The sequence below is a fragment of the Zophobas morio genome, unplaced genomic scaffold (genome assembly GCF_036711695.1).
Source record: "Zophobas morio isolate AGI-343-1 ecotype UQ-CSIRO unplaced genomic scaffold, CSIRO_AGI_Zmor_V1 ptg000054l, whole genome shotgun sequence".
Classification (NCBI taxonomy): domain Eukaryota; kingdom Metazoa; phylum Arthropoda; class Insecta; order Coleoptera; family Tenebrionidae; genus Zophobas; species Zophobas morio.
In genome coordinates this window covers 75,756-95,219 of record NW_026972159.1, presented here as the reverse complement: position 1 = coordinate 95,219, position 19,464 = coordinate 75,756, and the positions used below count along the sequence as shown (strand labels likewise).

At 30.3% G+C, this 19,464-nt stretch overlaps 2 protein-coding genes across 4 annotated transcripts; both read left to right on the top strand.

Annotated features, from left to right (window-relative positions):
* Window positions 1-3,914: 3,914 nt before the first annotated feature.
* LOC135142819 (PI-PLC X domain-containing protein 1-like) lies at window positions 3,915-5,925 on the top strand. Of its 3 annotated transcripts, none has more exons than XM_064074583.1 (8): window positions 3,915-4,035; window positions 4,110-4,268; window positions 4,328-4,428; window positions 4,484-4,620; window positions 4,667-4,890; window positions 4,948-5,133; window positions 5,178-5,485; window positions 5,542-5,925. In XM_064074583.1, exons 3-8 carry the CDS (start codon window positions 4,362-4,364, stop codon window positions 5,886-5,888), a joined length of 1,269 nt encoding a protein of 422 aa, XP_063930653.1. In that variant the 5' UTR covers window positions 3,915-4,035; window positions 4,110-4,268; window positions 4,328-4,361; the 3' UTR covers window positions 5,889-5,925. The 3 variants fall into 3 exon arrangements, with proteins under 3 accessions (XP_063930653.1, XP_063930654.1, XP_063930652.1); XM_064074584.1 differs by having other exon boundaries at window positions 4,098-4,268; window positions 5,184-5,485; XM_064074582.1 differs by having other exon boundaries at window positions 4,098-4,268.
* Window positions 5,926-12,417: 6,492 nt separating this feature from the next.
* LOC135142768 (uncharacterized) lies at window positions 12,418-19,448 on the top strand. Its single transcript, XM_064074511.1, has 6 exons — window positions 12,418-12,737; window positions 12,785-12,942; window positions 12,990-13,225; window positions 13,315-13,500; window positions 13,548-13,849; window positions 19,003-19,448. Exons 1-6 carry the CDS (start codon window positions 12,656-12,658, stop codon window positions 19,326-19,328), a joined length of 1,290 nt encoding a protein of 429 aa, XP_063930581.1. The 5' UTR covers window positions 12,418-12,655; the 3' UTR covers window positions 19,329-19,448.
* The last annotated feature ends 16 nt before the right edge of the window (window positions 19,449-19,464 follow it).

Here is a 19,464-nt window from a genome sequence, read left to right as displayed (position 1 = left end):
CTCAGTTAGGTTTCGAAAATGTCAAAATTCCGACGAAATTTGAAGAAGGGGTGACCATTGGAAAATTTTCACTTTTAAAAAACTCGTCTAAAAATTCTGAAAAAATTCAGGGACGTAGATCTCGACGTGCTGATTCCAAAAATATAGCCTGTTGATGGTCGCGGAGCGACATTTTCGGGAAAATCCGTACGAAATACCTAATGTTTCGAAATTTCAAAAATTTCGATATTTCAACCGTCGATTCTGGAAAAACGGTTGCAGCTATCAAAGAATCGAGGCCGGAAGTGAGTTCTACGGCTCGAAATCTACAAGAAAATGTACTCAGTTAGGTTTCGAAAATGTTAAAATTTCGACGAAATTTGAAGAAGAGAGGACCATTGGAAAATTTTCTCTTTTAAAAAACTCGTCTAAAAATTCTGAAAAAATTCAGGGACGTTGATCTCGACGTGCTGATTCCAAAAATATAGCCTGTTGATGGTCGCGGAGCGACATTTTCGAAGAAATCGGTACGAAATGCCTAATTTATCGAAATTTCAAAAATTTCGATATTTCAACCGTCGATTCTGGAAAAACGGTTGCAGCTATCAAAGAATCGAGGCCGGAAGTGAGTTCTACGGCTCGAAATCTACAAGAAAATGTACTCAGTTAGGTTTCGAAAATGTTAAAATTTCGACGAAATTTGAAGAAGGGGGGACCATTGGAAAATTTTCTCTTTTAAAAAACTCGTCTAAAAATTCTGAAAAAATTCAGGGACGTTGATCTCGACGTGCTGATTCCAAAAATATAGCCTGTTGATGGTCGCGGAGCGACATTTTCGAAGAAATCGGTACGAAATGCCTAATTTATCGAAATTTCAAAAATTTCGATATTTCAACCGTCGATTCTGGAAAAACGGTTGCAGCTATCAAAGAATCGAGGCCGGAAGTGAGTTTTACGCCCCGAAATCTACAAGAAAATGTACTCAGTTAGGTTTCGAAAATGTCAAAATTTCGACTAAATTTGAAGAAGGGGGGACCATTGGAAAATTTTCACTTTTAAAAAACTCGTCTAAAAATTCTGAAAAAATTCAGGGACGTAGATCTCGACGTGCTGATTCCAAAAATATAGCCTGTTGATGGTCGCGGAGCGACATTTTCGGGAAAATCCGTACGAAATACCTAATTTATCGAAATTTCAAAAATTTCGATAATTCAACCGTCGATTCTGGAAAAACGGTTGCAGCTATCAAAGAATCGAGGCCGGAAGTGAGTTCTACGGCTCGAAATCTACAAGAAAATGTACTCAGTTAGGTTTCGAAAATGTCAAAATTTCGACGAAATTTGAAGAAGGGGGGACCATTGGAAAATTTTCACTTTTAAAAAACTCGTCAAAAAATTCTGAAAAAATTCAGGGACGTAGATCTCGACGTGCTGATTCCAAACATATAACCTGTTGATGGTCGCGGAGCGACGTTTTCGAAGAAATCGGTACGAAATGCCTAATTTATCGAAATTTCAAAAATTTCGTTATTTCAACTGTCGATTCTGGAAAAACGGTTGCAGCTATCAAAGAATCGAGGCCGAAAGTGAGTTCTACGCCCCGAAATCTACAAGAAAATGTACTCAGTTAGGTTTCGAAAATTTCAAAATTTCGACGAAATTTGAAGAAGGGGGGACCATTGGAAAATTTTCACTTTTAAAAAACTCGTCTAAAAATTCTGAAAAAATTCAGGGACGTAGATCTCGACGTGCTGATTCCAAAAATATAGCCTGTTGATGGTCGCGGAGCGACATTTTCGGGAAAATCCGTACGAAATACCTAATTTATCGAAATTTCAAAAATTTCGATAATTCAACCGTCGATTCTGGAAAAACGGTTGCAGCTATCAAAGAATCGAGGCCGGAAGTGAGTTCTACGCCTCGAAATCAACAAGAAAAATGTACTCAGTTAGGTTTCGAAAATGTCAAAATTTCGACTAAATTGGAAAATTTTCACTTTTAAAAAACTCGTCTAAAAATTCTGAAAAAATTCAGGGACGTAGATCTCGACGTGCTGATTCTAAAAATATAGCCTGTTGATGGTCGCGGAGCGACATTTTCGAAGAAATCGGTACGAAATGCCTAATTTATCGAAATTTCAAAAATTTCGATATTTCAACCGTCGATTCTGGAAAAACGGTTGCAGCTATCAAAGAATCGAGGCCGGAAGTGAGTTCTACGCCTCGAAATCTACAAGAAAATGTACTCAGTTAGGTTTCGAAAATGACAAAATTTCGACTAAATTTGAAGAAGGGGGGACCATTGGAAAATTTTCACTTTTAAAAAACTCGTCTAAAAATTCTGAAAAAATTCAGGGACGTAGATTTCGACGTGCTGATTCCAAAAATATAGCCTGTTGATGGTCGCGGAGCGACATTTTCGAAGAAATCGGTACGAAATGCATAATTTATCGAAATTTCAAAAATTTCGATATTTCAACCGTCGATTCTGGAAAAACGGTTGCAGCTATCAAAGAATCGAGGCCGGAAGTGAGTTCTACGGCTCGAAATCTACAAGAAAATGTACTCAGTTAGGTTTCGAAAATGACAAAATTTCGCCGAAATTTGAAGAAGGGGGGACCATTGGAAAATTTTCACTTTTAAAAAACTCGTCTAAAAATTCTGAAAAAATTCAGGGACGTAGATCTCGACGTGCTGATTCCAAAAATATGGCCTGTTAATGGTCGCGGAGCGACATTTTCGAAGAAATCGGTACGAAATGCCTAATTTATCGAAATTTCAAAAATTTCGATATTTCAACCGTCGATTCTGGAAAAACGGTTGCAGCTATCAAAGAATCGAGGCCGGAAGTGAGTTCTACGGCTCGAAATCTACAAGAAAATGTACTCAGTTAGGTTTCGAAAATGTCAAAATTTCGCCGAAATTTGAAGAAGGGGGGACCATTGGAAAATTTTCACTTTTAAAAAACTCGTCTAAATATTCTGAAAAAATTCAGGGACGTAGATCTCGACGTGCTGATTCCAAAAATATGGCCTGTTAATGGTCGCGGAGCGACATTTTCGAAGAAATCGGTACGAAATGCCTAATTTATCGAAATTTCAAAAATTTCGATAATTCAACCGTCGATTCTGGAAAAACGGTTGCAGCTATCAAAGAATCGAGGCCGGAAGTGAGTTCTACGGCTCGAAATCTACAAGAAAATGTACTCAGTTAGGTTTCGAAAATGACAAAATTTCGCCGAAATTTGAAGAAGGGGGGACCATTGGAAAATTTTCATTTTTAAAAAACTCGTCTAAAAATTCTGAAAAAATTCAGGGACGTAGATTTCGACGTGCTGATTCCAAAAATATAGCCTGTTGATGGTCGCGGAGCGACATTTTCGAAGAAATCGGTACGAAATGCATAATTTATCGAAATTTCAAAAATTTCGAAATTTCAACCGTCGATTCTGGAAAAACGGTTGCAGCTATCAAAGAATCGAGGCCGGAAGTGAGTTCTAGGGCTCGAGATCTACAAGAAAATGTACTCAGTTAGGTTTCGAAAATGTCAAAATTTCGGCGAAATTTGAAGAAGGTATCCATTTGCCAAAATCAGACTTATCTGAGAAGGGATCTCCAAGGTTTGTTGTTATCAGTGTCGAGATGAGTAGGTTTGAAACTGATTAAAAAGTATCTAGTTGTTCTGGAAGTAGAAAACAAAAATCAAAAACTGACTAAAATAACTGAACAGGGTTTAATTTCTTTACACAGCACGATTAACTTTTTTGTAAAAAAAAACTTCGACGACCAGCATTTTATCAATCAATAAAAGAACGACAAAAATTTAACACACCGACTTCAAACCTACCCGTGTCCCTTTTTTAATTGTGCGAAAACAAAACTTTCTCCCAGCCGCCACAGTGAAAGTTCTAACTAGTCTTAAACACACTAGATAACCACTAAAATCAGTTGACACGAAAACACGAGTAAATATTTAAAGATTGCGAAAATGCGCCGTAAATTACCTAAAACTCAGTGAACTGTGTCAACCCCGGCATTGTGCGCGTGTTCGTCACGAAGGTACGTTTTTCAGACGAATTAGCCCCAATTTTAAATAAATTACAATATAATATTCGCTCCAGCTGTTGTTACAGCTCCAAATTGATGTAACTTCATTGTGAATATGTAAATCTCCAATTTGAACAGTCGTGATTTCCCTGATGACCATTTTTTCGGCCCAAACAAACGCATAAATATTCAAAGCGTGATCATTGAAAGTTTCAGTTGTGGAAACACGCTTCAGCAATTAACAAGTAAGAGCAATTTTCGCTGTAACTATTTTATTTAGTTTTAACGAATAATTTAAACTTAGTCAGAGACATAACGATGCTGTGATCCAACCAATAATGTTACTCGTTCCACTGATCCTGTTTCTTCAAATCGCGGACCAAGCAAACTCACAAACACAAAAAGGTAAGTTCACACCTATACCTTGACCAAAAAAAAAAAAAAAAAAATTTGTACCCAGAAAATACTAATCCTTGTGGACAACTATACCTAACCCAATCACCAAACAAAAAAAAGAACATCCAACTGAACTGGAACTTCAACTGTGATGACCCTCCTGACACGATTTTGCTTACTTTGAATGACATAAGGACCAACGTAGGTCACTTCTGGACGTTTCAAACCTCTAATTATATAGTTTTAGCCCAACGCCCAAGTCCTTTACACTATTCTTCCCAGATCGGTTTTCAGAGGGTACCACGAGACGCCCTTCACCCTCAAAGATGCCCCTTTTCCTGGAAACTGGACCGAAGATAACTCAAACCCGGATTTAAACGCTGGGTGTTTCGACTATTACATAGCGAGTGCTAAAGGTGATAAAATAATTCACTCTCAATGTCTTTCGATTCAGCCGACGTGGATGTCAAAGTAATTAATATTTACGTACAAAGCAGCAAAAACTCCTATTAAAATCATTAACCATAGCTTCGGGGACTTACGAATCGGGGACTTAATGATACCAGGGACTCACAATTCAGGTGCTTGGAAAGGCGCACCTCTACTAATCCGGAACTATGTCTTAAACCAGGACAAGAGTATATGGCAACAGCTGGTCTATGGTATTCGATATTTTGACATACGAGTGGGACGCTATGGCAACACATCAGACGGGTAAATAAAAGTCCCAAAAAACGATATTCTGACTTCTATGGAAGTTCTAGATTGTACATCAACCACGCTTTCATCAAGTGCACCGAACTCCTACCAGAACTCCAAAGCGCGGCCACCTTCATCAGAAAATCACCCAAAGAAGTGATCATTTTGGACTTCCACAGATTTCCTTACCCCAATGATTTTAAAATACAATATCACAATGAAGTGGTAAGGATGATACAGAGCGTTTTTGGGGACTTGATATACCCGTTCTATAGAATGACGCACACAAGAGGGCCTAAATTGAAGGAATTTTGGTTGACTAAGCAGCGCGTCGTAATAGCACACAGAAATAAAGAAATGAGTAGAGGTAATCTAGCTCTATAATTTAGTTTTGTTGTTGTTGTTGATTTGTTTGGTTGGTAGTGGCTACTTTTCTCTGGCCTTCTGTGGCCAGAGACTGGGGGGATGTTCAGAAAGTTCAAGATCTTGAAACGTATGTCAAGTACGTGAGTGAGTCGGCGGCTCCGGGGAATCCCATGAGGGTTTTGATGGCCGAACTGACGCCGAGTTACGTTTCGGTTTTGAAACACGTGACCCGGAATTTGAAGGATCTGGCTGTTATGGTGAACAGGGAGCTCTCTGATTGGGTGCGACAAAACAACAGGTCGGCTAATTTGAATATAGTGGCGACTGATTTTTTTACGGGTAATGATATAATAAATGTGGCAATCGAGAGTAATTTTAAAAGGTTGACTAATTTTTATACGTGATTTTGTGTGGTTTTACAGGTAGTTGAGTTATTGTAAAAGAGAAAATAAATTGTTGATAATATTTTGAGTGTTTTAATTAAAATATAGAAGACAAAATCTTGAAGAACAAAAAGAGATCGAAAAACTGAAAAATCGAAGAAAAATTGAAAAACCGAGAAATCGAAGTTGAAAAATCTAAAATTTTTAAAATCGACAACATGAAAAATTAAAAAAAATAAAAAGTGGAAAATCGAAAAACTGAAGAACTGAAAAACTGAAAAATCAAGAGGTCAAGCAACAACAAAAATTTGAAACATCGAAAAATCTAAAAGTCGAAAAGTCAGAGGATCTAGAAATCGAAAAATCGAATATTTAGAAACACCAAAATTCGAAAAATTGAAGAATCGAAAAATGAAGTCAAGTAAAGTAAAAATCGAAAAACTGAAAAATCGAAAATTCAAAAACTCAAAAACGAAAAATTGAAAAACTCATAATTCAAAATTCGAAAACTCGAAGGAAATTGAAACGTCAAAAAAATCGAAAAATATAAAATTTAAAATATCGAAAATTAAAAAGAATTTGAAAAATTGTAAAGTCTAAAGTTTAAAAATCCAAAAGTTAAAATGTCAAAAACGGAATCGAAAAATTGAAAAATCGAAGAAAAAATTCAAAGACCGAGAAATCAAAAAGTCGAAAAATCAACAAAAAGAAAAATAAAAAAAGTAACTGAAAAATCGAAAAACTGAAAAATGGAGACGGCAAGCAACAATAAACAATTGAAAAATCGAAAATTTAGAAACCCCAAAAATCGAAAAGTTGAAGGATCGAAAAATTGATAAATCATAAAACTGAAAAATCGAAAATTGAAAAATCAAAAACTTTCAAAAACGAAAAATTGGAAAACTGAGATTACAAAATTCGAAAAATCGAAAGATCATGAAATTGAAACATGAAAAAAATTGAAAAAGATAAAATTTAAAAAATCGATAATTCCAAAAAAAATCAAAAAATTGAAATGTTGAAAAATCAAGAAACTGAACAATCACAAAATTGAAACATCGAAACCTCGATAAATCCAGCAATCGAAGAATCTAAAATGGAAAAACCGAAAATCTGAAACCAAGAAGTCGAAAAATGTAAAATCGAAAATTGAAACATCTAAATTTAAAAATTCGAAAAATTGAAAAACAGAAAAATTATAGTAGTGAAAAATCTAAAAATCGAAAAACTGAAAAATCTAAAATTTGGAAATTCTAAAAATCTAAAAGTCGAAGTCAGAAGATCGAGAAATCGAAAAATCGAAAATTTAGAAACACCAAAAATCGAAAAATTGAAAACTTGAAAAATAGTAAAATTGAATTATCGCAAATTTGAGAAATCGAAATTTTTAAAAAATTGAGCAGAACTGAAGAATCGAAAAACGAGAAATCCCATGATTGAAGTATCGAAAAATGAAGTCAAGGAAAGTCAAAATCGAAAATCGCAAAAATTGAAAATTCAAAATCTTTCGAAAACGAAAAATTGAAAAAAAAAATAGAAGGATGAAGAAATTGAAACATCAAAAACAATCGAAAAAATATAAAATTTAAAATATTGAAAATTGAAAATAAATTGAAAAATTGGAAAATCCAAAGTTTAAAAAATCGAAAAGTTAAAATGTCGAAAACGGAATCGAAAAATTGAAAAATCGAAAAATCGAAACATCAGAAAAACCTTTTAAAATCAAAAAATAGAAACATCAAAAACATGACAAATCAAAAAAATATAAAAACTGAAAAATCGAAAATTGAAAAATAAAAAACTTTCAATAAAAAACGAAAAATTGGAAAACTGAGTTCTAAATTCGAAAAATCGAAAGATGAAGAAATTGGAACATGAAAAAAAAATGAAAAAGATAAAATTTAAAAAATCCATAATTCCAAAAAATCAAAAAATTTAAAAATTGAAAATTCAAGAAACTGAACAATCACAAAATTGAAACATCGAAATCTCGATAAATCCAGTAATCGAAAAATTAAAATCTAAAAATGGAAAAACCGAAAATCTAAAACAGAGTAGCCGAAAAATGGAAAATAAAAAATTGAAACATCTAAATTTAAAAATTCGAAAAATTGAAAAACAGAAAACTCAAAGAAGTGAAAAAACTAAAAATCGATAAACCTAAAAGCCTAAAAATTTAAAAATCAAAAAATTGAAAAATTAAAAAATTGAAATCTTGAGAAATTGGAGAATCGAAAACTTGATGTATTCAAAATTAAAAAATAGCTAAATCGAAACATAAAAAAATTATAAAATCGAAAAATGTAAAATTTTAAAAACCGAAAAACTGAAAAATCCAAACATTACAGAATCGAAAATTTGAAAAATCGAGAAATTAAAAAATCCCAAAGTTGAAATCTTGAAGAATTGGGAAAATGAAAAATCGAAAAATCGAAAAATCGCAATGTTGAAGAATGCCGAAAATCGAAAAGTCGAATAAACGAAAATTTTAAAAATCAAAAAACGAAAAATTAAAACAGCGAATAAGAAATTGAAAAGTTGAAAAATCCAGAAATGGAAACTTGAAAAAACATAAAAATTGAAAAATCTAAAATTCGAAAAGTCAAAAAAAAAGAAATCGAAAAATCGAAAGTTTAGAAACACCAAATTCGAAAACTTCTGTATCGAAAAACTGAAAAATTGTAAAACTGAAATATTGCAAATTTGAGAAATCAAAATTTTTAAAAAATCGAGAAAACCTGAAGAATCGAAAAACGGAAAATCCCATGACTGAAGTATCGAAATATGAAAAATCAAAAACTTTGAAAAACGAAAAATCTAAAAACTGATAATTGAAAATCCGAAAACTCAAAGGATCAGGAAATTGAAGTATCAAAAAAATTGAAAAATATAAAATTTAAAATACTGAAAATTGAAAACAAATTGAAAATCTAAAATTTAAAAAATCGAAAAATTAAAATGTCGAAAAAGGAATCGAAAAATTTAAACATCAAAAAATTGAAAAATCTAAATTGAACTGACAAACAGAAAATTGAAGATATGAAAAATCGAAAAATTGAGAAATCTAAAAATCTAGATAAAATCAAAAAATCAAAAAATAAAAATATCGAAAAAGGAATCGAAAAGTTGAAAAATCCAGAAATGGAAACTTCAAAAAATCGAAAAATTGAAAAAACTGAAAAATCGAAACAAAAAATTGAAAAATGGAAGAATCGCAATGTTGAAGAATCCCAAAACTGATAAATCGGTAACTCAAAAATTCGAAAAAGTGAAAAATCGCAAAACTGAAAATCGAAAAGTCGAAAAATCGAAAATTTTAAAAATCAAAAAATTGAAACATCCAAAATATGAAAAATCAAAAAATTGAAATACTGAAAAATCGAAAACTGAAGAACTAAAAAACTAAAAAATCAGGGCGTCCAGCAGTCGAAAATAGAATAATCGAAAAATTGAAAAACCGAAAAATCGAAAAATTTAAAAATCTAAAGTCAAAAAATTAAACTATCGAAAAAGGAATTGAAAAGTTGAAAAATCCAGAAATGGAAACTTCAAAAAATCGAAAAATTGAAAAATCACAGTGTTGAATTGACAAAACTGATATCGAAAAACTGATAAATCGGTAACTCGGAAAATCAAACTGAAAAATCGAAGAAAAAGTGAAAAATCGAGAAATTGAAAAATAGGAAATACGAAGATAGAAAATTTTAAAAATCTAAAAATTGATACATCAAAAAGATGAAAAATCGAAAAATCAAAAAATCGAGAAATCAAGAATCGCTTAATCGAGAAATCGAAATTTTGAAAAATCGTAAAACTGAAATATGTAAAATACAAAGATCGAGCAACTGAAACATCACAAAAATAAAAAAATTGAAAATTTAAAAAATGGCAAAATTAAAATATCGAAAAACTGAAAAATTTGGAAATTGAAAAATTCCGAAAATTGAAATGTTGAATTCTGGGAAAATCGAATATTTTTAAAAATCTAAAAGCCGAAAAATCGAAGTATTACAAATACAAAAAAAAAAATGAAAAAAATCAGGAAACTAAACAATCAAAAAATTGAAATCTCGATGAATCCAAAAGTCTATACTTAAAACGAAAAATTGAAAAATGGAAAAATGGAAACATCGAAAAACATAGAAATCGGAAAATCCAAAAATTGGAAAATCAAAATTGAATTGGCAAGTAGAAAATTGAAGAAATAAAAAATCGAAAAATCTAAAATTTAAAATAATCGCAAGATTAAAATATCGAAAAATTGAAGAATCGAAAAATCGAAAAATTAAAAAATCTAAAAATGGAAAAATAGAATGACAATCTTAAAAAATTCAAAAACTGAAATATCGAAAAATCCAGAAAGTAAGTCGCAAAATTGAGCATTGTCAAAGCGAACAATTGAAAACTGAAAAATTGAAACACGAAAGAACAGACATCGAAAATTCGAAAAATCGATTAATCGAAAAATCGAAAATTTAGAAACGCCAAAAATGGGAAAACTTTGAAATCGAAAAATTGAAAAATCGTAAAGAAATACTGTAAAGTTGAGAAATCGTTAATAAATAATCTAGAAATCCGGAAAATCTTGTAACTGAAAAACTGAAAAATTGAGAAATCGGAAGTTGAAAAATCGAGAAATCGAAAAGTCGAAAAGTACGAATATCTAAAAGTCAAAAAATCTAGAAATCGAAAAATCGAAAACTTAGAAAGGTCAAAAATTAAAAAATCGAAAAGTCGAAAAATCGATTAATCGAAAAATCGAAAATTTAGAAACGCCAAAAATTGGGAAATTTTGAAATCGAAAAATTGAAAAATCGTAAAGAAATACTGCAAAGTTGAGAAATCGTTAATAAATAATCTAGAAATCGGGAAAATCTTGTAACTGAAAAACTGGAAAATTGAGAAATCGGAAGTTGAAAAATCGAGAAATCGAAAAGTCGAAAAATCCGAATATCTAAAAGTCAAAAAATCTAGAAATCAAAAAATCGAAAAATCGAAAACTTAGAAAGGTCAAAAATTAAAAAATTGGAAAGGCGAAAAATCGATTAATCGAAAAATCGAAAATTTAGAAACGCCAAAAATTGGAAAACTTTGAAATCGAAAAATTGAGAAATTGTAAAGAAATACTGTAAAGTTGAGAAATCGTTAATAAATAATCTAGAAATCCAGAAAATCTTGTAACTGAAAAACTGAAAAATTGGGAAATCAGAAGTTGAAAAATCGAGAAATCGAAAAGTCGAAAACTTAGAAAGGTCAAAAATTAAAAAATCGAAAAGTCGAAAAATCGAAAATTTAGAAACGCCAAAAATTGGAAAATTTTGAAATCGAAAAGTTGAAAAATCGTAAAGAAATACTGTAAAGTTGAGAAATCGTTAATAAATAATCTAGAAATCGGGAAAATCTTGTAACTGAAAAACTGAAAAATTGAGAAATCGGAAGTTGAAAAATCGAGAAATCGAAAAGTCGAAAAATCCGAATATCTAAAAGTCAAAAAATCTAGAAATCTAAAAATCGAAAAGTTAGGAAGGTCAAAAATTAAAAAGTCGAAAATTTGAAAAATCAAAAAAGTGAAACTCAAAAAATTGGAGAAACAACTGCAAACTCCTAAAACCCAAATATCGAACAATCGAGAAATCGGAATTTGAAAAATCGAGATATTGAAAAATCGAAAATTCGAAAAATAGTTACACAACTTTGATTTTTATCCAAAGATTAGGACGGCTAGGGTAAAACTCAACACGGATTCATAAACTACAAGTGGAAGAGTGTTTTATAAAATTTAAATGACATTTATACACAATGCATGCTCACTGGTTTTGCACACTGCCAACCCAAAGCGGAACGAACAACACAATATAAAAACATACATGTGTTAACCAGTTCACCCAGAAAACTCAAACACAGTTAACCTCCTGACAGCGACTTTGTTTTTCATGGCCAACTCAGTCGTTAATTTAGTTTTATCCATCTTCTCTAATAAATAAAACAAACTCGTTCAATGAGTATGTTATTAACAAACCAGTTATTCAGCGAAATTGGTTATGCAAAATTCAAGGCTGCAGAAATTAACCTTTGCTAGTTTTTGCATTACGATGAATTACACAAATGAACGACGCCGGAGTTTCCGTCGTAGAATAAATTAAAGACTGTATAAAATTAAAATTCCCTAACATATTCAGCATAACCTCGACTTACAAATAAATAATAACACTTTTCATACCAATTATTTACTAATTTTCCACCACATTTCGATACAAAGCCGCAACAAGATGTGTCAGCCAGTAATTTTCGTTTAATTGCAGGAAATAACAAATTGTTATTCTAAATTGCAAATTACCAGAAGTGATTTAATTTTCGCTTCAGACAATGCGGCGACAAAACCGTTTTCGTTTTAATCATCACAGTTCGTCGGCTCCTTAATCACGTAATCACCACATCTTTCTTAATTTTTTAACGGAATTCCAGCTTACACCCCGTAACGCACGAGCCGAACACCCGTCTTCATTTTTTATCTTCGTATCTTCGCCCGACGACTGCTCTGTATTTAATTAACATAATTTAACTTATTTAAAATGAACGGATGGCTAACGTCAGTCAGCGACAGTCTCACGGAGCGCTCATGATGGTCAATAACAAATATGCTGACGCATAAATTCTCCAACAACCTGTGTGGTTTTCATAAATGAATATTCTCGGTATCAACTCTACGTAGCTTTGATCGAAATTATCTCGTTAGTGTTGCTAAACAGGACTCATTTTATTGTGAAAGTGTAGTGGCGAAGAGAACAATGGACTGCGGAATTGGCACTCTTATTGTTTTGTTGCACCTTTGTGTCCCATTTGGGGAAGGTTCACCCATGGAATTTGGCGGTGAGTGACCCAGATGGTTTGTGGTGGTTGGTTGAATTGGGTTTTAGCGAACTCCGGACTGAGACGGTGCGGGAGGGTGTATTTGACGGTGTCTTCGTCACAGGACACCAGTCTGGAACTTAACTGGATCACGGACTGTGTCCACCCCGACAACCTCAAACCCGACTACGTAGCTTTGTACAACTACGACGTGAAAGACAGGAGTGTAAGTCGTTCCAAAGTTTCTGGTTGTATTTGACGTTTCCGCCACAGGAAGAAGCCCCTCCTCTAGTCAAAATCCGCGCTTCTGACTTTTCGTCAGGCTACTACAAAACCAAGATCAAGTTCGGCCACCCGTGGCTTCCTGGAAACTGGGAATACCGGGAAACCCTGACCCGGGCAGACCCAGGCCCTCACTGTTTTCCCTACTGGATTGCCTCGTTCAGAGGAAGTAATATAATTGACACGAAGTGTCTAGGGATACAACCGACGTGGATGAATGATAATAGGTAGTTACGAAAGGTAGTTAGCAAAATGTGACCCTAAGACTTAATTAAACACGACCGAATTGTCCAACCATGTCCCTCTGTGTCTCCAGGCTGCAAATAGGGACGCAGAAAATCGGCAACCTGTTCATCCCAGGGACGCACAATTCGGGAGCTTTCAACGGCGTGCCCAAATTCCTGGAAAACTATATCCTCAACCAGGATAGGAGCGTCTGGACGCAGCTGGTGCACGGAATAAGGTACCTGGATTTGAGAATAGGGTACTACGATGGCGATGGGTGAGTACTACACCCAATTTTTAACGTCACTCAAGTCTGGATTGTAGCTTCTACGTCAACCACGACCTAGTCAGAATAACCAAAGTGGCCCAGATTTTCAAAGAAATCAGGAAGTTCGTACAACTAGCGCCTAAAGAGATCATCGTGGTGGACTTCCATCGGTTTCCGTACCCTTCCAATTTTAACGCGACTTTGCACGAGAAGTTCGTCTCTCTGGTGTACGATTATTTGGGGGATTTGGCGCTGCCTCCTGGTGGTCTTCAAGTGGGTAAAGGTCCCACGCTTAACGAAATCTGGGCGCAGAATAAAAACGTCATTATTTGTTATGCCGACAAGGCGGTGGCTAGAGGTACGATCCATTTGTGTAATCATCCCCACCACAATGTGATGACGTCACATAACATGCTCCTACATGTGTAGTTTATGAATCAGTGCTGAGTTCTATAATTTGAAAAAAAAAAATATGTTGACGTCATCACAAAATTTTGTAATAGAAACACATATCAAAAAGGTGGCTTTGTTGTATTGTACTCCAGAGACGAGGGAAGTTCTGTCTGAACATCTTTAGACCAATTTGTCAATTATTAAGTTTCCCCATTTTGATTTTCCATTTTTCAATTGTTGGATATCTGATTTTAAGAATTTTTTGGTTTCAAAATTTTTGAATTTTTCAATTTTTGATTTTACAGTTATCAGATTTTCTTGTTTTTCAACTTAAAGGTGTTAAACTTTTCTAATTTTTCGATTTTAATTGTTCAAAATTTCAGTTTTAATTTATCAAGTTTTTGATTTTTCAGTTTAATTATTTTACAATTTTTCGATTTTTCAATTTTGGAATCCTACGATTTTTCATTTTTCAAACGCGTGATTTTTCATTTAATAATTTGCAATTTTTCTGTTTTGCAGTTTAATAAATTTCCGAGTTTACAATTATCCACCTTTTAACATTTTGTGTTTTTGCAATTTTTCAATTTTTTTATCTTTATTTGTTCAAAATTTGTTTAAAATTTTCACTTTTTTAAGTTTTTAGTTTAATTTTTTTTATTATTTAATTTTACATATTTACAATTTTTGAATGTCTCAATGTTTCGGTTTTCGTTCAGTGTTCGATTAATCAGTTTCTCAACCTTCAATTTTAGAATTTTTCGTTTTTTCAATTTTCCAATTTTTGATTTTTAATTTTACAAAATTTCGATTTTAAATTTTTCAAGTTTTCGATTTTCCACTGTCATAATTTCGCAGTTTTTCAATTTTGTAATTTTTCTATTTTACAATTACGCATCCCATTTTTCAAAATTTCAATTTAAAATTGTTCGATTTTCAATTTTATATTTTCACAAATTTTACAGTTTAATTATACAATGTCCAGTTTTTCAGTTTTGTAATTTCACAAATTTTTAATTTTTCAGTTTCATCTTTTTACAATTTTTCGATTTCTCATTTATCCAGTTTTTAATGAATCAGTTTTTCAATTAGCAGATTTTTCAAAATTTCAATTTTCTATTTTTCAAGTTTTTGAATTTTCATTTTCATATCTTTGCAATTTTGCGATTTTTCTAAATTTATGTTTTATATTTTTAGAATTTTTCTACTTTTCAGTTGACCAATAAAATTTTGAGTATTTTTTCAATTAGCAGATTTCCAATTCCTTGATTTTTCAGTTTAAAAATTTTGTAATTTTTCATTTCTAATCTTTAACAATTTTTCAAGTTTTTGAGTTTTGAGCTTAATTATTTTAAAATTTTTCAGTTTTAGAAGTATCCAATTTTTCAATTTAATAGTTTTTTGGTTTTGAAATTTTAAATTTTTACTATTTTTGGATTCTTAATGATTTTGTTTTTAATTAATCAATTTTGCAGTGTTCAATTTTATATTTTTACAGTTTTTTAGTTTTATAGTTTAATAATTTTTCGGTTATAGAATATCCAATTTTTCAATTTTATAATTTAACACATTTTCAATTTCTTAAATTTTAATTGCTCAAAATTTCGATTACAATTTTTCAAGTTTTCAATTTTTCAGTTTAATGATTATTTTACAATGTTTCGTTTTTAAAGATATCATAGTTTTTAATTTTTGATTTTTCAATTACCCGAATTTCGTCGTTTCTATTTTCTAATTTTTAAATTAATATTTGAAAATTACGACATTAAATTTTCAAAGTTTTCGATTTTTCAATTTTGTAATTTTTCTATGTTACAATTGATTTTCCAATTTTTCAAATTTAATATACGTTTTTTCAGTTTCGTAATTCTTTTGATATTTCAGTTTTATCTTTTTGTAGTTTTTTTCTAGTTTTTAACGAATTACAATTTTCGAATTATCAGATTTTTCAAAATTTGTATTTTCAATTTTTCAAGTTTTTGATTTTTTAGTTTCATAATTTTGCAATTTTGCGATTTTTCTGTTGTCCAATTTTTTATTAATCAGTTTTTCAATTACCAGATTTTCTAATTTCTTGATTTTTTTTTTAATTTATCAATTTAATAATTTTGTAATTTTTCATTCTTAAATTTACATAAATTTTAAAATTTTTGGATTTTGAGCTTAATTATTTTACAATTTTTCGATTTTATAGTTTTTTGATTATTCAATTTTAAATTTTTGCTATTTACGGATTCTCAATAATCCGTTTTTAATTAATCAAGTTTTCAATGTTCAATTTATAGTTTTGAAAATTTTCAGTTTAACAGTTTAATAATTTTTCGATTATACAATTTTTTAATTTTGTAATTTCAACAATTTTCAACTTCTTGATCTTCAATTTCAATTATAATTTTCAAGTTTTCCATTTTTCGTTTTAATTATTTTACAATGTTTCGTTTTTAAAACTATATTAGTTTTCAATTTTTGATTACCCGAATTTCGTTGTTTGGATTTTGTAATTTTTGATTTTTGATATTTCAAAAATTCGCTATTCAACTTTCGCACTTTTTGATTTTTCAGTTTTGTAATCTTACAATTTTTTGATTTTTCAATTTATCCTTTTACAGTTTTTCGATTTCTCGTTTTTCCAATTTGGAATGAATCAGTTTTTCAACTGTCAAATTTTTCAGTGTCGCTTTTCTATTTTTCAAGTTTTTGGTTTTTCAGTTTGAATTTTGCGATTTTTCTAAATTTATGTTTAATATTTTTACAATTTTTCTACTTTTCAATTGGCCAATTGTTAACTAGTCAGTTTTTCCAATTATCAATTTTCCAATTTCTTGATTTTTCAAGTTTTCATTTTTAAACTTTAATAAATTTTCAAGTTTTTAATTTTTCAGCTTAATTATTTTACAATTTTTTGGTTCTAGAAGTATCGGATTTCTCAATTTTTGGATTGTGTAGTTTTTTGGTTTTGAATTTTAAATTTCTACAATGTTTAAATTCTCAATGATTCGGTTTTTAATTAATTACTCAAAATTTTGACTGCAATTTTTCAAGTTTTCCATTTATCAGTTTAATTATTATTAAATTATTATTTAGTATTTCTTTTTTAAAGATATCATAGTTTTCAATTTTTGATTTTTTTATTATCCGAATTTCGTCGTTTCGATTTTCTAATTTTTGAATTAATATTTGAAATTTTGCAATTCAATTTTCCAAGTTTTTGATTTTCAAATTTCATAACTGCCATTTTTCAATTTTTCAAATTTGTAATTTTTCTATTTAACAATTCACTTTTCAATTTTCTAATTTTTGTAATATACGATTTTTCAGTCTTGTAATTTTACAATTTTTGATTTTTCAGTTTTATATTTTAAAAGTTTTTCGATTTATCCAGTTTTTAATAAATCAGCTTTTGAATAATCAGATTTTTCAAAATTTCGGTTTTTTAATTTTTCAAGTTTTTGATTTTTCAATATCATAATTTTGCAATTTTGCGATTTTTCTAAATTTATGTTTTATATTTTTATAATTTTTCGACTTTTCAGTTGGCCAATTTTTAATTAATCAGTTTTTCAATTAGCAGATTTTCCAATTTTTTGATTTTTCAATTTTTCCAGTTTTGGAATTTTCGATTTTCTAATTTTTAATTTTTAATATTTCAAAATTTCAATTTTTAATTATTCAAGTTTTCGATTTTTGAATTTTGTAATTTTTTATTTTACAATTGATTTTTCAATTTTAACATTAAGACGATTTTTCAGTTTTGTAATGTTAAAATTTTTTGATTTTTCAGTTTTTTCTCTTTACAGTTTTTCGATTTCTCATTTATCCAGTTTTTGAATGAATCAGTTTTTCAATTATCACATTTTTCAAAATTTCGATTTTAAATTTTACAAATTTTTGATTCCTCCGTTTGATAATTTTGAAGTTTTGCGATTTTTATAATTTTGTTTTATATTTTTAGAAAATTTTGATTTCTCACTTGTTCAATTTTTAATTAATCAGTTTTTCAATTAGCAGATTTTCCAATTTCTTGATTTTTCAATTTTTCAGTTTTGGAATTATTCAATGTTTCAATTTAATAATTTTGTAATTTTCTATTTTTAAACTTTAATAAATTTTCATGATTTTGATTTTTGAGCTTAATTTTTTTTAATTTTTCGATTTTATAGTTTTTTGATTTTTCAATTTTAAATTTTTACTATTTATGGATTCTCAATGATTCGTTTTTAATTAATCAATTTTTCAATTTTATAATTTCACAAATTTTCAATTTCTTGAATGTTGATTGTCCAAAATTTTCACAAATTTTCAATTTCTTGAATTTTAATTATCCAAAATTTCGATTATAATTTTCCAATTTAATTATCTTAGAAAAAATGTTTCGTTTTTAAAGGTATCACAGTTTTCAATTTTTACTTTCAATTACCTGAATTTCGTTGTTTCGATTTTCTAATTTTTGATTTTTAATATTTCAAGAATTCGATTTTTAGTTCTCCAAGTTTTCGATTTTTCAATTTTTCAATTTTAACATTATACGTTTTTCCAGTTTTGTAATTTTATAATTTTTTGATTTTTCAGTTTTGTCTTTTTAGTTTTTCGATTGCTCATTTGTCCAGTTTTTGAATGAATAAATGGAAGTTTTGAATGAGTCAATTTTTAAATTTTTCAAAATTTCGATTTTAAATTTTTCAAGTTTTTGATTTCTCAGTTTGATAATTTTGCAGTTTTGCGATTTTTCTAATTTTGTTATATTTTTTTAGAATTTTTTGACTTCCTCGTAATCAATTTTTCAATTTACAGATTTTCCAATTTTTTTATTTTCATTGTTTTTGGATTCTCAATAATTCGGTTTTTAATGAATCAAATTTTCAATTTTGAATTTTATAATTCTTCCTGTTTTTAAATTTTTCGTTTTTCCAATTACTCAGTTTTTGATTTTTCAATCATCCGAATTTCATTGTTTCGATTCAAGATTTTTCGTTTACATTTTTATAATTTTTTAATTTCTCACTTTGTTTGGTTCAATTTTTGATTTCTGAGTTTACCGAATTTCATTATTTCAAATTTTCGATTTTTAATTTTTCAAAATTTCGATTGTCAATTTTTCAAGTTTTCAATTTTTTGTAGAAAACTATTGGTTGTGGCAACCTCTCCAGCAACACTGGGCGGACACCAAGAACGTCGACAACCTCAAGAGTTTCCTGTCGAAGGCCATCAAAGAGCACCGAGTGACCCTCAACCCCATGTTCGCCCTAATGGCCGAATTGACCCCTCAACCCATAGATCTGTTATTCAGGACTAACAACCTCAGAAAACTCGCCAACGACGTCAACCGGAAGTTGACCATGTGGTTCCGGGACGAGTGGGCCCGTGACGTCAACATCGTAGCCACCGACTACTTCCTAGGCAACGACGTCATCAACGTAGCAATCGACACGAACATCAACCGATAACCGTTCGTGATGACTTTCACATCGAGAAGAGAGCTCAGGGATCGACAAGAGCACTTGTAATTCAAACCACTTAACAATTTTGTAATTTTGTAAGCAGCCCCTTTCAAACGTCCCCCGTTTCAAAGGTCGCTACTAG

Coding starts and splice junctions, on each gene's coding strand:
- LOC135142819 (XM_064074583.1), top strand. CDS start 4,362: ATGTTACTCGTTCCACTGATCCTGTTTCTTCAAATCGCGGACCAAGCA. Junction 4,891..4,947: donor CAGCCGACGTGGATGTCAAA/GTAATTAATATT, acceptor CATTAACCATAG/CTTCGGGGACTTACGAATCG. Junction 5,486..5,541: donor AAATAAAGAAATGAGTAGAG/GTAATCTAGCTC, acceptor TTTGGTTGGTAG/TGGCTACTTTTCTCTGGCCT.
- LOC135142768 (XM_064074511.1), top strand. CDS start 12,656: ATGGACTGCGGAATTGGCACTCTTATTGTTTTGTTGCACCTTTGTGTC. Junction 12,738..12,784: donor TTCACCCATGGAATTTGGCG/GTGAGTGACCCA, acceptor ATTGGGTTTTAG/CGAACTCCGGACTGAGACGG. Junction 13,501..13,547: donor GGGTACTACGATGGCGATGG/GTGAGTACTACA, acceptor TCTGGATTGTAG/CTTCTACGTCAACCACGACC.